This window comes from Elephas maximus, chromosome 12 (assembly GCF_024166365.1).
Source record: "Elephas maximus indicus isolate mEleMax1 chromosome 12, mEleMax1 primary haplotype, whole genome shotgun sequence".
NCBI classification, from domain to species: Eukaryota; Metazoa; Chordata; class Mammalia; order Proboscidea; family Elephantidae; genus Elephas; species Elephas maximus.
This window is the reverse complement of record NC_064830.1, coordinates 48,083,916-48,099,650: the sequence shown is the minus strand read 5'-3', so window position 1 is coordinate 48,099,650 and position 15,735 is coordinate 48,083,916. Positions and strand designations below refer to the sequence as shown.

The following is a 15,735-nucleotide window of genomic DNA, read 5'->3' as shown; positions in this document are numbered from 1 at the left end:
CTGTGAGATGCCTTGGATTGTAAGATACATGACAATTTCAAACACATTAAATGGGGGGGGGTGTATCTTAGAATCAAAGAAGTACTGAATTCCCCTCTTTGTGTCTTGGGTGACTCAGTAAATAATGATGACTTTTAACAATATAGTCGCTGGGTGGTACAAACAGTTCATACACTTGGCTCATAACCAAAATGTTGGAGGTTTAAGTTCACCCAGAGGTGCCGCGGAAGAAAGGCCTGGAGACCTACTTCCCAAAAAAAACAGCCATTGAAAACCCTATGGAGCACATGTAGAAATTGTTGAGTTGGTGTATATTTTTCTGTGTTACTTTCAACAACAAAAAGAAAACACTATGGAGCACAGTTCTGCTCTGACACACATGGGGTCAGGAAGAGTCTGAGTTGACTTGGCAGCAACTTGGTTAGATAACAATAGAGAGAACAAAACCAGAGAAGCAGGATTGAGAAGAAAGCAATATGTTTGTTTAGAGACACACTGCACTGAAGACGACAGTGGGACTTCCAGAGATAGGCCCTATGGAGACATTAGAGACATGAGACTACAGGGTCTGTGTTGGGTGAAGAGATTGGGAAAATTAGGGCTTGCTGGTGACTGAAGCCATGAGAAGGAATGAGACCTCTTAGGGAAAGTCAGAAGAGGGGGACAAGGACTAAAGACACACACTCTGCAGGCACCTACACTCAAAGAGCAGGCAGGGTGGAGAAATCCACCACAGAGGGATGAAGGAACCAGGAATGTGCTGTGCATGGAAAGCAGGAGGCAAAGGGTTCCAGAAAGGAAAATAAAATGTAGTCAACATTGTGCAATGTAAAAGAGAGGTCATAATTGAGAAAGATATTAGATCTGGACATAGAATTCTTAATTTCCCTCCCCCTGTAGCAGTTGTTGTAAAACGTTGAGTGTATCTCTCCTGAATTTAGAGACCATAATTTTTTTTTATCAAGAATAGATTTGATGCATTAAACACTAATGACCAAAGATCAGAGGAGTTGTGGGTGACATCAAACATGAAGAAAGCAAAAGGTCATTAAAAAGACAGGAAAGAAGGAAAAGACCAAAATAGATGTCAGAAGAGACTCTGAAACTTGCTCTTGAACACAGAGTAGCTAAAGGAAAAGAAAGAAATGATGAAGTCAAAGAGCTGAACAGAAGATTTCAAACGGCAGCTTGAGAAAACAAAGGAAAGTATTATGATGAAATGTGCAAAGACCTGGAGTTAGAAAACCAAAAGGGAAGAACACCCTCAGTATTTTTCAAGATGAAAGAACTGAAGATAAAATTTGAGCCACGAGTTGCAATAGTGAAAGATTCTATGAGCAAAATATTAAATGATGCCAGGAAGCTTCAAAATCAGGTGGAAGGAATACACAGAGTCACTATACCAAAAAGAACCGATTGACATTCAGTCATCTCAGGCGGTAGCATATGATCAAGAACTGATGGTACTGAAGGAAGAAATTCAAGCTGTACTGAAGGTATTGTTCTGAAGGCTCCAGGAATTGACAGAACACCAATTAAGATACTTCAACAAACTGATGCAACGCTGGAAGCTCACTTGTCTGTGCCAAGAAATTTCGAAAACAGCCGTCTGGCCAACTGACTGGAAGAGATCCATATTTTACCTATTCCAAAGAAAGATGGTGCAACAGAATACAGAAATTATTGAATAATATCACACACAAGTAAAATTTCTCTGAAGATCATTCAAAAGCAGTTGCAGCAGTACATCGACAGAAAACTGCCAGAAACTCAAGCCCAATTCAGAAGAGGACATGAAACGAGGGATACCATTGCTGATGTCAGATGGATCTTGGCTGAAAGCAGAGAATGCCAGAAATGTTTACCTGTGTTTTATTGACTACGCAAAGGCATTCAACTGTGTGGATCATAACAAATTACGAATAACATTGTGAAGACTGGGAATTCCAGAACACTTAAATGTGCTTATGAGGAACCTATACATAGACCAAGAGAAGGTCATTCAGACAGAATGAGGGGATACTGTGTGGTTTTAAATCAGGAAAAGTGTGCGTCAAGGTTGTATTCTTTCACCATACTTATTCAATCTGTATGCTGAGCAAATAATCTGAGAAGCTGGATTATATGAAGAAGAATGTGGCATCAGGGTTGGAGGAAGACTCATTAACAACATGCGTTATGCAGATGACACAACCTTGCTTGCTGAAAGCAAACAGGACTTGAAGCATGTACAGATGAAGATCAAAGTCTACAACCCTCAATATAGATTACACCTCAACATAAAAAAAACAAGAATTTTTACAACGGGACCAATAAGCAACATCACGATAAATGGAGAAAAAATTGAAGTTGTCGAGGATTTCATTTTACTTGGATCCACAATCAATGCCCATGGTAGCAGCAGTCAAGAAATCAAAACATACTACACTGAGTAAATCTGCTGCAAAGCAAAGATGTCACCTTGAAGACTAAAGTGTGCCTGACCGAAGCCATGGTATTTTCAATTGCCTCATATGCATGCAAAAGCTGAACAATGAAGAAGGAAGACTGAAGAAGAGTTGATGCATTTGAATTATGCTGTTGTCAAGAGTATTGCCGGAGGAACAAACAAATATGTCTTGGAAGAAGTACAGCCAGAATAGTCTTCAGAAGTGAAGATGGTGAGACTTCATCTCATGTACTTTGAACATGTTTATCAGGAAGGACCAGTCCCTGGAGAAGGACATCATCCTTGGTCAAGTAGAGGATCAGCGAAAAAGAAGGAAGACCATCAACAAGATGGACTGACACAGTGGTTGCAACAATGGACTTAAACACAGCAATGATTGTGAGGATGGTGCAGGACTGGGCAGTGTTTTGTTCTGCTGTACGTAGGGTCGCTATCAGTTGAACCAACTCTATGGCACCTAATAACAACAACACAACAATTAAAGGAGTCCCTGAGTGGTATAGATAGTAAACATGCTTGGCTGCTAACTGAAAGATTGATGGTTCAAGTCTGCTCAGAGGCACCTTGAGGCCTGTTTATCTACTTCAAAATATCAGCCATTGAAAAACCTATACAGCACAGTTCTACTTTGATACACAGGGGGTCAGCATAAGTTGGAGTCAACTTGATGGCAACTGGTACAAACAAATCAAGGCCCTACTTCTCCACCAATATTCCCCATTTCAGTAAATGGCACCGTCATTCACTCAGTCATTTAGTTTAAAAACTTAAGAGTCATTTTCAATCGCTCTTTGAAAGCCTCACACTCATATCGTGTTGGCTCTGCCTTCGAAATATACCCTAAATCCACCCACCGCTCTCCTTAGCCCCATCCTATAGCCCCTCTTGCTTGGGCTGTGGAGCAGCCATTTCACTGCCCCACCCCCTTCTCATCTTCCCCAACTATCAATCCTCCATGGAGCAGTTAGTGATTTAAAAAAAAACCAAAAGGCTAGCAAGCATATAAAGAAATGCTCAAAATCATTAGCAATCAGAAAGCACTCTGACACAACAACGAGTTATTAGCTTTACCCATTATACTGGCAGAGGTTAGAAAACCAGGCATTGCCACACGTTGGGAGGCTGAGATGTAGGACCTCATGCACAGCTGGAAAGGGCAGTCCGGGCAGCACCCTGGAAGCTCCTGGTAGAATGCCTGCCCCTGACCCAGCAGATCTGCTCATGACATCTGCCCAAAGACATCTCACTTGGCTCCTAAGGGGACCTGCAGGGAGAGGTTACACCGGCACTACTTGCAGCGGTGAAGGACAGAAGGTACACCATGCACAGCAGCCCCCTAGGGCTTCCCACTAGGACTGTACTCCGTGTGAATACACAACACAGCATCAGTGTGGATGGCATCCCCTGGAGTGTGGCAGAGTGTCCAGTGAGAATGCGGATGGGAAGAAAGGGGCTAGGCATACATACTGGCATCCAACCAGACACAATGACAGTATGCCATGAACTGAGAGGTATGACAACTGAACCTCAATGCTTGCTTGTGGGGCCAATCAATCAGAACCTGTCACTGTCATGCTTAAAACCCCCTAATACCCTTATGGCAAAGTGGTTAAGAACTCAGGCTGTTAACCAAAAGGTCAGCAGTTCCAATCTACCAGCCACTTCTTGGAGACCCTATGCGGCAGTTCTACTCTGTCCTATAGGCCACTATGAGTTGGAATCGACTCGACAGCAAACAACAACTATACCTTCCCATGCTCCTACTAAGAAATCCAGTGGCTTCCCATCACATCCAAGCCAAAATCCCAACTCCTGACTATCGCCCAGAGGCCCTCCATGACCTAGCCCTGCCCACCTCTCTGCTTCATCACCTACCACTTCCCTCACTCGCCTCTGCCTTTCTCATCTTTGAACAACAAGTTTATTCACACCTCAGGGTCTCTGTACTGTTTCTATTTCCTGGAACTCTCTCACCTCAGATCTTCAAAGGGCTGGCTCCTCCAAGTGATTCAGTTCTCCTCACAGATGTCACTCTTCAGTAAGACCTTTCCCTGCCCCAATCTAAAGTACCCCCACCTCACTCATTACATCTTCCTGGTATTTTCTTTTATTTCCCTTATCTGTATCTAAAATTATCCTAATTTGTTTATCTGTCACCCCAATTAGGAGGTAAGCTCCAAAAGAACAGGGGTCTAATTTTACTTATTCATGGTTGTATCAACAATCAATAAAAGAGTGGTCATTAAATACCTCCCGAACGAATGAATGAATGAATAGTCTTATAGAGAATGGAGCTATGGTGGGATAAGAACAAGAGCAAGATTGCAATGGGTTTAGGATGAATGCAAGGTTAGAAATTTGAGGCAGGGAGAATTTACCATTCCCCAAATGGTCTTGGCTATGATGGTGGGGCGAGGGGTGGGACAGTAGCCAGAAGGAAAGAACACGGCTTCCATACATCCAACTGTATCCTGTATGATCCCAGGAAGCTGAGTTGTGAGGGCCCAGGCCCATCTACACCTGGATGCCTTGTCTGCTCTGGGACTGGCCAGTGGCAGCAGCCCCCAGCCCCCTAGCTCTGCCATCACCTGGTGTCCTGGTTGGAGTCCTGGGCCAGCCTCACCAAGTTGTGCACCAGCATGTCTGTGCTGTCCCTGGTGCCAGAGAGAAGCTTCTCGGCGCCAATGTTCTCCAAGACAGTTGAGAGGTGCTCAGCAGTACATTTCCGGACTGAAGGGTTTCGGTGGCTGAAGGGAAACACAGCACAGCCAAGAGGTCACACTCCTCCTCCTCTGAGTATGGTCCCCCCCACCCCCCACCTCCCACCTCGCCCCACCCTGCCCCCCCACCCCCACCCCCCCACCAGCAACATTAGCATCTGAATCAGAATCTGCATTTTAGTGGGACGGGGGTGTTCATATGCACAAAGCCCTGTTGTAGGATCCCCTGACACCTGACCCTGGTTCTTAGTGACAAGGGTCGGTAGTGAGCAGGTTGGTAGTGCTGAGTACCCTTACCCCTTACCTCTTACCAACCCCATGAGCTACTACTAGTGTCATCATTTTGCTGATGAGGAAGCTGAGGCAAAGGAAGGAATCCAGGAAAAGGTGCAACTGATTCCCCCAAGTCAATAATAGCCTCAGTACCACTCAATAAACGTTAGGGATCTCTAAGTGCTCCTACATGAAATCAATTTGTTTACTCCTCACAACGCTATTATTACCCCCATTTTACACATGAGGAAACAAGGCACAGAGAAATTAAGTACCCTCACCCTCCCCACCATGCCACTGCAATTAGCAAGGGTCTGCTGGGCTGTATCAGGGAAGCCTCATAGAGAAATGTGATGACTGGCTTCCTGGGGTTGAGAGGTGTTTTGCCCTGTGGGAGAAAGGGCTTGGGAACCTTTTGGTTTTGGTTTTTTCTTAAAAGGAAAGCAAATCTGGGTACAAAAAGGTCCCAATAGTAGCCAAGGATCCTCCTCCACCCCCAGGAGGTGAAGCAGCGCCAGCTGCTAGCTGAAGTGTTAGAATCAATCATGCCTTGCTCTCCTCACTAGCCCAGGTTTCATCAGAAAGGAACACTCTCCTCTGGGAGAAGGGCAGGCCACCTAGACAGCCCAGGGGTGGGGGGTTACCGCCCATTGTGTGTCCTCCCCCAACCAACCCTCCCCCGCCTCCACCTTGGAGCAGAGCAGCACAGCACCTCTCTTCCAGCCTGGAGCTCAGGCCTGCCCTGAGCTCATCCCCTTCCTCCTCTCCTTCTGGCCCAGGAAAGGTGAGGGGCCCCCAGGAAGCAGGGGTCTTCCTCCCTCAACTAAAGATGTGAGGTGCTTGCTGTAAAGCCTGAGGTGGGGTCCCTTCTTCATTCTAATCCACGACTATTGCCTCTTCCTTCACAACCAACCCTTCTATTGCCTTGCTTTCCTGCCTCCCCTTCCCTTTCCAGCCATCTCTCCCTTCCTCCAGCCTTCACCCACCTCCCTCCTCCTCTCCCTCCCCAGGACCCCTGCCTGCCTCATCTTCCCTGACCACCCCGGCCACAAATAAGGGCAGCACATACTAGATGCCAGCTGTGGTGAGGGCCACTAGGGAGCGGGCAGGGGTCACATGCTCCACCATGGCCCCCAGCGACCGGTTAGCTGCTCTCTGGATGAACTCGCTGGTGTTACCCATCTTCTGGAGCAAGCAGCGGGCGATCTCCTCGGCCTCCTGGTCCATGTTCTTCTTCAAGGCCTGGAAGAGGTCTCCCAGGGTGCTGATGGCCAGGCGGGACACCTTGGAGCGGAGGTTGGTGACCTCGGAGAAAAAGGGGAGAGGGCCCTCCAGGATTGCTGGTCCCTGCCAAGGGCTCCGGAAGATACATAGAATGGGGCCTCGCCACCCCCTCTAGCCACCTTCCCCTCACCCCAGGCCCAGCCCTAGCCAAACTGGAAATGAAAACCTTGCAGCTCTTGGCAAAATGGCCTCATTAAAATAAAACTACTATTATTGTTATCATCATTATTACTAATTCTATCATTTTATTACCTGAAATTTAGACGACACTTGATCATCAAAATACTTTTACAAATAATATCCCATTCAACCTCCATAACTACTGTGAAAGTGGAAATATGACATCCATTTTGCAGAAGAAACCGAGACCCCAGGCCACATGCAGGAAGGGGCAGAGCTGGGAAGAGCCAGGTCTTTGTCTGCCAAGGCAGAGTCCTCTGTATTCCTAACTTCCCCCACTCAGCAGCCTGATCCCAGGGATGGGGCCCAGCCTCCACATGTGATAAAATGTATCTCAATGCTCTCCCAGGCCCAGCCCAGGCCAAGCCTCAGGCCCCTGGGAGAAAGGCCTTGGGAAATGTTACAACTAGTCCTGAAACTGGGGATCTGGCCCACAACACTCCACCCCTCCTCAGGCATTTTGAGTACAGATGACAACACAGAACTGTGACAACTGGGCATACCAGTACCCAAAGATTATAAATAAGTAGACCCCAGGACTCAGTTTTCCAGTTTTCTGAGAAATGGGTGGCTACCTCCCATCTCAGTGGCAGGGGGCTAAGAAACAAGCAGGGGACACCTGTGCTCTGCGGAGCCATAGGCCCTGCTATAGCTGCTGTGTAGCCCACACTGAGCTGAGGTTGCACCAGGGATGAGGGAGGGGTTGGGGAACACACAGTGCACAGCTCTCGGGGATGACTCACCTCGCCGGTGACGGCCAAGGACACATCATGCAGCCTCCCAGCGAGGACCTCCGAGTGGCAAGCCGCCAGGTGCTGGATGCTCACCAGGCCCTTCTCTTTCATCTGCCTGAGAAGCAAGTCCAGGCCCTGTCACAGGTGGGCACGGAGGCACCCAGTTCCCTCTGCAGGTGAGGGGCAGCCCACATTACCACCTCACCCTCCCCCATGGCAGGGTGAGATTAGATATCCTCAGAGACAAGGATTTCCTCTGTAACACTCTGACCTGCCTAAAGTCATGGTGGTGGTGGTTGTTGTTGTTGTCGTTGTGTGCCTCATAGGGTGCCTAGAAATCTTTAAGAAGCCAATTGCCAAGTCTTTCTCCCACGGGGTGGCTGGTGGGTTCCAGTGGCCGATCTTTTGGTTATCAGCCGAGCTCTGAACCATTGCACCACCAGGGCTCCTGACTGAAGTCATTATAGTTTAGTAAAAGTCATTTCATGAGGACTCTGGTTCACCCTCAGCTTTGGCAGTGCTGGTATCAGAGCCCACTCCTGGCACCTGGGCCTGTGCTTAACACAAGCCAGTACCCACATGGTCAAGCCTTCAAGAGCAGGGGCTGGCTTGAAGAGTAAAGAGTGAAGAGCAGGGAGGGCTTCCCACAAATGTTCTGAACCCCATGTCCGCACCAGCCCAGTGGGAGGAATTCTCAGAGCGGATTAAATTTGACTCAGAGAATAAAGGGCTGTGACTTTTCTTTAACCACTGCTGTGGAGTCAAATTCATACTTGCCATACCTGGCTCGGAAACCCAGGTAGTGTAGTAGTTAAGTGCTACGGCTGCTAACCAAAGGGTCGGCGGTTCAAATCCACCAGGTGCTCCTTGGAAACTCTATGGGGCAGTTCTACTCTGTCCTATAGGGTCGCTATGAGTCGGAATCGACTTGACGGCAGTGGTTTTGGCTTTTTTTTTTTTAATACCTGGCTCAGGTGAGCCACAGAGCAGTGCACAGGGCTGCTTAGAAGGACTCTGGGCAAACACAGGAAGCTAGAGACAAACCCCCATTCCAGCCACTACACATGCACGTATGCACACACACTCCCCAGGAACCAGAGCCTGGGAGTAGGAAGCACAGGGCAGCTGGGAGGCAAGAGCGAAACTCTGCCCCAGGCCATGGTGCATTGGACACGGCGGAAGGTGTCTCCTTACCAGTCGCTGCTGTTGAGGCACTGTAGGGCATCCGTCAACTCCAGTTCTGGGTTCGAGAAAGGCCTCAACTCTTTAAAGGCTCTAAGATCCAACTCTTCCTCCTCTTCTTCCCATTCAGGAGACCCCAAAGTGAGCACCGCAGGTAATGAGTTAGCTACGCTCATGAAAAAGAAAAGAAATACAGCAGGTCTCACCCAGGTGGACCGGCAAGAGCCCGGGATTGCTGCTTCTTCCGCAGCCTCAGCACTCAGGCCTGGCCTGCAGCACTTGACAAGCTCTCTAACAAGAGGAGAACGCAGAGGGCAAGGGGCGGGGACGGCTGTGAGGCCACTCCCTGGGAGCCAAGGAGACTAAATCTCTACCTTTTGCTAACTTTTCCATTCCCCCATTGCCAACCTGATTATTTCATTATAAGCAGAAAGACTGGTTTGTGACATGCTGCTTGATGCCATGGGACCAAGCCTACCAAGTCATTCACCCACTTCCGATCCTGCTGTATCCGTGGTTAGAGTGAGGCCCAGGAAGTCTGTCAGTGAGGAACTCTAGGGCCTCTGCTCACTCTGGCAGCATTCTAACTTCATTCAGACCCAGGAGCCTGTGTTGTCAGCTTCTTCTCCTTTCCCCCCACTATCCATCCTTTTGTGAAATTGCCTGTGAGTGAGGAAGTGGTCCAAAGGCAGATGGCTGGAGGAAGGCAAAGGAACTGCAAAAGGCACTGACAAGACATGGGATATCTAACCAGCACCCACATGGTCAAGATGGGGCCCCACATCTAGAGACCAACACTGAGCAGGGATATTATTAAAAACTCAATTCATGTTTCTAGGCTCTCCTTCCTTGGGGACAGATGCCAGGATCATAAAATCTCAGAATAAGAACAGAAAGGGAATTTAGAGGCCGTTCCTTAGTTCAATACCCTAGTGACACATCAGTGGCCCAGGAAGGCTGGGGGATCCTCCCACGGTCCCTCAGCTACTCTGTCAGCAGAGCCAGGACAAGAAGATCCCCTTCTCTGAGCCAAGAGCTCTCGCTACCACATCTCACTTTCTAACTAGATCTCTTCAGAGGTTCACCTCCACTGGGATGGTTTTTACTAATGTATACCCAAGAGGCCCTGAGAATCTAAGTTGAGAGGCCATCCTTTCTTTAAAGCCAAGACACAAAGTCACATTCCTAGATTCTCTTCTCAGCTCTGCTACTGGTGTGTGAAAGTCCCTAATCAGCCCTTCAGTTCACCCTCTGGTGTGTAAGAGGCGACATCTAACCTCCATGTCCTTCCCTGGAATACACAGACATGAATTTGATGTTGTCTGTGACTCCCACAAAAAAGGCATTGGTATTAGAGAGAGAGCAACCCACCCTCCTACCACCCAGCCCTGCCTCAACCTCACCTTCTCCTCTGTGTGGATTGAACTGTTTCCCCCCCCACACCCCCCGCAAAATATGTACTGAAGTCTTGGTCCCTGTACCTATGGATGCGACCCTGTTTGGAAATAGGGTTTTTCATTTATGTTAATGAGGTTACACCAGAGTAGAGTGGGCCCTAAACCTAATCACTTTTGAGTTATAAAAAAGAGCAGGATAGACAGAGAGAGACACACAGGAGGAGATGCCATGTGAAGACACACACACACACACACACACACGCACGCACACGGCAGACGCAGCTACAAGCCCAGAAACGTCAAGGATTTCCACAGCTACTAGAAGCTGACGTAGACAAAGAAGGACCTCCCGCTAGAGCCATACCCCAAATTAGGACGTCTAGCCTCCTGAACTATGTTTTAAGGCCCGACTTGGGGTGTTTCAGTTACTGCAGCACTAGGTAACTAAGATGCTTCCAATGGCATTCAGTATCCATCTAGGTTTAAAGACAAACACACAAAAGGCACCAGCAGAGGGAACTCCAGCCTCTAGTCTCTTGAGGGCCGGGTTTGTGTTTGCCTATGCCCACCTCTACCCCTGACAGCTCACATTTCAATAATTAATACCTTTGGAGCCCATAATTTCCATTCTGGGACTATATCCTAAGGAAATAATCCCTGATAGGGAAAATGTTCTTTGCATACAAGGAACAGAAGGACTTGAGCAGACCCAGCTGAGTTCACCTAAAGCAACCCCTTCTCCCGTGAGGAGCAAGACTGTCACAGAATTTATTAAGAAAATCAGGACAACCAAGTGAACCATCCTGAAATTCTGTCCTTTCCAGCCAGACCCAAGAGTAGAATCAGGCGCAAATTATCAAGCAACTTTATGTGATTCTTTGTTCACCATCAGGAGAGAGAAGAAGATTCAAATTCAGCCTCCAGTGAGGGTGTGAGAGGTGAATGTTGGTTTTTTGTTTTGTTTTGTTTACTGTGCATCAGGTGAAAGTTTACAGAGCAAATTAGATTCCCATTCCATAGTTTGTACATAAAGCGTTTCATGGCCTTGGTGTCATTCTCCACAATGTGTCAGTACTCTCCTCATTTCTGTCCTGAGTTCCCCATTTCCTTTCGTCCTAGTTTTCTACCCGTCCCTTCCTTCTGATCTTTGTGTTTGGGCAAATATTGGCCTTTTGATCTCATATAGTTGATTGTTCTAAAGAGCACGTCCCTCTCAGCTGTTATTGTTGATTTTATTGACTTGCCTATTGTTTCTGTGGAAGGTGGTCTCTGGGAATGGCTTCAATTTCATGTCCGAAGGGTGTCTTAGGGTCATAGTCTCAGGGCTTCCTCCAGTCTCTGTCAGATTAGTAAATCTGGTCTTTTTTGTAAGTTTGAATTTTTGTTTTACATTTTTCTTCGACTTTGTCCAGGACCGTCTATTGTGATCACAGTCAGAATAGTCGGTTGTAGTAGTCGGGTACCATCTAGTTCTTCTGGTCTCGGGGTCATGTAAGCTGTGGTTCATGTGGTCCTTTAGTCTTTTGGACTTATTGCTCCCCTCAGCCTTTGGTTTTCTTTACTCTCCTTTGCTCTAGATGGGAAGAAATAAATACCTGTATCTCGCACAGCTGATCACAAGCTTTTAAGGCCCCAGGTGCTACTCATCACAGTAAGATACAGAACATTGTCTTTATGAACTATGATGTCCCCTGAGTCTATGGTCCTTTGCCTTCAAGCCTAAGAACTTCATCCCACGAGATGTTTGGTTATGGCTGAGAGGGTTCCCTGACTGTGCCCCTTGTATGCTCTATTGCCTATATTGATATATGAGGAGCACCAGCAGTCATATATGTAGAAATACCCACCACCAAGCCTGTTATCTGCTGGTGGGTGTACTCCCTTACACCCCCCCGCCCCGCACCTCTTGGCATATCTATGTCTCCATTTGTTAACTCTATTGTTGCAGGATTGTCTATGCCATGGTAGTTACCAAAAAAACCAAACCCAGTGCTGTCGAGTCGATTCCTACTCAAAGCAACCCTGTAGGACAGAGTAGAATTGCCCCGTAGAGTTTCCAAGGAGTGCCTGGCGGATTTGAACTGCCGAAGCTTGGGTTAGCAGCTGTAGCACTTAACCACTACGCCACCAGGGTTTCTGTAGTTACCATAAAAAGTTGTCCTTTATTCCTGCATTCCTCTCAGTGTCTTCTCTTGCCTTGGTCATGTTGTGCTGACTTCTCCCACATTGTGTACTGCCTTTCCCTGTACCAATTTTAACATGTGTCTTCTATCTATTTGGTAATTTTCCCTTCATTCCCCTCCCATCCCTGGTAACCATCAAAGAATTTCTTTTTATGTGTGTGTGTATAAACTCTTTGTTGTTACTTTATAATAGTGGTCTCATACAGTACTGGTGCTTTGTAATTGACTTATTTCACTCAGCATAATGTCCTCCAAATGCATCCATATTGTGAGATATTTCACAGATTCATTATTATTCTTTATCGTTACATAGCATTCCATTGTGTGTAGGTACCACAGTTAATCCATTCATCTGTTGATGGGCACTTAGGTTATTTTCATCTTTTTGCTACTGTGAATAATGCTGAAATGAACATGGGTGTGCATATGTCTACTTGTCACAGCTCTTGTTTGTTTAGGGTATATACCTAGGAGTGGGATTGCTGGATCATATGGTATGTCTCTCTCTAGCTTCTTGAGGAAGTGCCATATCATTTTCCAAAATGGTTCTACCATTTTACATTCCCATCAGCAGTGTATAAGAATTCCAATCTCCCCACAACCTCACCAACATTTGTTATTTTCTGTTTTTTTTTTTTTTTTTAATTAGCACCAGTAATGGGGTGAGATGGTATCTCATTGTAGTTTTCATTCGCATCTTTCTAATTGCTAATGATGGCTAGTGTTTCTTCCTATGTTTGTTAGCTGCCTGAATGTCTTGTTTGGTGAAGTGTCTGTTCATATCCTTTGCCCATTTTTGAATTGGATTGTTTGTTTTTTTATTGTTGAGGTGTTGAAGTTTTCTATAAATTTTAGAGATTAGACCTTTGTTGGATATGTCATAGCCAAAAATTTTTCCCAGTCTGTAGGTTCTCTTTTTACTCTTTTGAAGAATTCTTTTGTTTGAGCCTAAGTGTTTAATTTTTAGGAGGTCCCACTTATCTAGTTCATCTTCTGCTGTGTGCATTTTTAGTTTTGTTTGGCATTCTATGTATGCCATACATTAGGGCCCCTACTTTGTCCTCCAAGATCTTTATAGTTTTAGATTTTATATTTAGGTATTTGATTAATTTTGAGTTCATTTTTGTATACTGCATGAGGTATAGGTCCTATTACATTTTTCTACAGAAAGATTGTGTGAGGTACTACACACAATTCAGTTTTGCCAGCACCAGTTGTTGAAGAGACTGTCTTGTCCCCACTAAATGGACTTTGGCCCTTTGTGGAAGATCAATTGTCCATGGGTGGATGAATTTACATCTGGGTTCGCAATTCTATTCCATTGGTCTATGTGTCTGTCATTGTACCAGTACCAGGTTTTTTTTTTGACTACCATGGCTGTATAGTAGGTTTGAAGGTCAGATAGCATGAGGTCTCCTACTTTGTTCTTTTTCAATAATGCTTTACTTATCCAAGGCCTCTTTCCTTTCCATATAAAGCTGGTGATTAGTTTTTCCATCTCAAGAATGCTGTTGGAATTTGGATCAGGATTACATCGCATCTGTAGATTGCTTTGGATAGTACTGACATTTTCACAATGTTAAATCTTCTTATCCATGAGCATGTTATGTTTTACCACTATGTAGTTCTTTTTGTTTCTTACAGTAGTGTTTTGTAGTTTTCTTTGCATAGAAAACTGTTTACATTTATTCCTAAGTACTTTATCTTTTTAGGGGCTATTAAAAATGGTATTGTTTTTGTGATTTCCATTTCAAAGTTCTGTCTGTTGGTGTTTAGGAATCTAACTGATTTTTGTATATTGATCTCATATCCTACTACTTTGCTGAATCTTTCCATTAGTTCCAATAGCTTTCTTGTGGAATCTTTAGGAAATTCTATGTATAGTATCATGTCATCTGTGAACAGAGAGAGTTTTACTTCTTCCTTACCAATTTGTATACCTTTATTTCATTTTCTTGAATTATTGCCCTAGCTAGGACTTTCAGTACAATGTTTTTTAAGAGTGGTGATAAAGGAAACTCTTGTCTAGTTCCCATCCACAGTAAAGGATCAGTGAAAAAGAGGAAGATCTTCAAGGAGGTGGATTGACACAGTGGCTACAACAACGGGCTCAAGCATAATGACAATTGTGAAGATGGCACAAGATCAGGCATTTTTTTGGTCTGTTGTAATAGGGTTGCTATGAGTCGGAACCAACTCGACAACATCTAACAACACAGCAACAGAATTTTGTTGAGAATTTTTGTGTCTATATTCATGAAGGATATTGGTCTATAAATTTTTTTTTTTTCTTGTGGTGTCTTTGCCTGGCTTTAGTATCAGAGTTATGCTGGCTACATAGAGTGAGTTCAGGAGTATTCCTTCCTTCTCTATGTTCTGAAATAGTTTGAGTAGGTGTGGGCTTTTCTCTGAATGTTTGGTAGAATTCTCCAGTGAAGCCATCTAGCCCAGGGCTTTTTTTTTTTTTTTTTTTTTGGTGGCGGTAGGGGAGGGAAGTTGGGAGTTTTTTTAATTACCTCTTCAATCTCTTTTGTTATGGGCCTGTTCAGTTTACCTACCTCACTTTGTGTTAGTTTAGGTCGGTAATGTGTTTCTGGAAATTTGTCCATGCCCTTTAGGTTTTCAAATTTGTTGGTGTACAATTTTTCATAGTATTCAGTTATGATCTTTTTTATTTCACTTGGTTCTGTTGTTATACCACCCATCTCATTTCTTATATGAGTTGTTTGCTTCCTCTCCTGCTTTTATTTTGTCAATTTGGCCAGTGGTTTGTTGATTTTATTGATCCTTTCAAAGAATCAAGTTCTGGTCTTGTTGATTCTTTCTATTATTTTTCTGTTTGCTAATTTATTTCTGCTCTAATCTTTATTATTGCCTTTTTTCTAGTGCCTGTGGGCTTCTTTTGCTGCTCTATTTGTTCAAGTTGTAGGGTTAATGTTTTGATTTTGGCCCTTTCTTCTTTTTTGATGTGTGCATTTATTGCTATAAATTGTCTTCTGAACACTGCTTTTGTTGTGTCCCAAAGGTTTTGGTAAGAAGTGTTTTCATTCTCATTTGATTTTAGGAATTTTTGGATTCTGTCTTTGATTTCTTCTATTACCCAGTGGATTTTAAGCAAGGTGTTATTCAATTTCCATGTATTTGATTTTTTTTTCCCCCTTGCTCTTCTTGTTAATGATTTCAACATTTATAGCATTGTGATCAGAAAAAATGCTTTGTATTATTTTGATGCTTTGGATTTTATTGAGGCTTGCGTTGTGCCCTAAAATGTGGTTTATTCTGGAGAACGATCCATGTGTGTTGGAAAAGAATGTATACTTTGCCGCTGGTGGG

General features: G+C 45.0%; 1 protein-coding gene across 1 annotated transcript in view; it reads right to left on the bottom strand.

The window, feature by feature from the left end:
- The window catches only part of TOGARAM2 (TOG array regulator of axonemal microtubules 2), an 87,941-nt gene that overhangs the window by 18,534 nt on the left and 53,672 nt on the right, over positions 1-15,735 (bottom strand). The window contains exons 10-13 of the mRNA XM_049904144.1: positions 8,835-8,988; positions 7,650-7,755; positions 6,512-6,747; positions 5,038-5,196 (exon numbers count right to left, since the gene is read on the bottom strand). Coding sequence (XP_049760101.1) covers positions 5,038-5,196; positions 6,512-6,747; positions 7,650-7,755; positions 8,835-8,988 — 655 coding nt within the window. The remainder of the gene's footprint in view (positions 1-5,037; positions 5,197-6,511; positions 6,748-7,649; positions 7,756-8,834; positions 8,989-15,735) is intronic.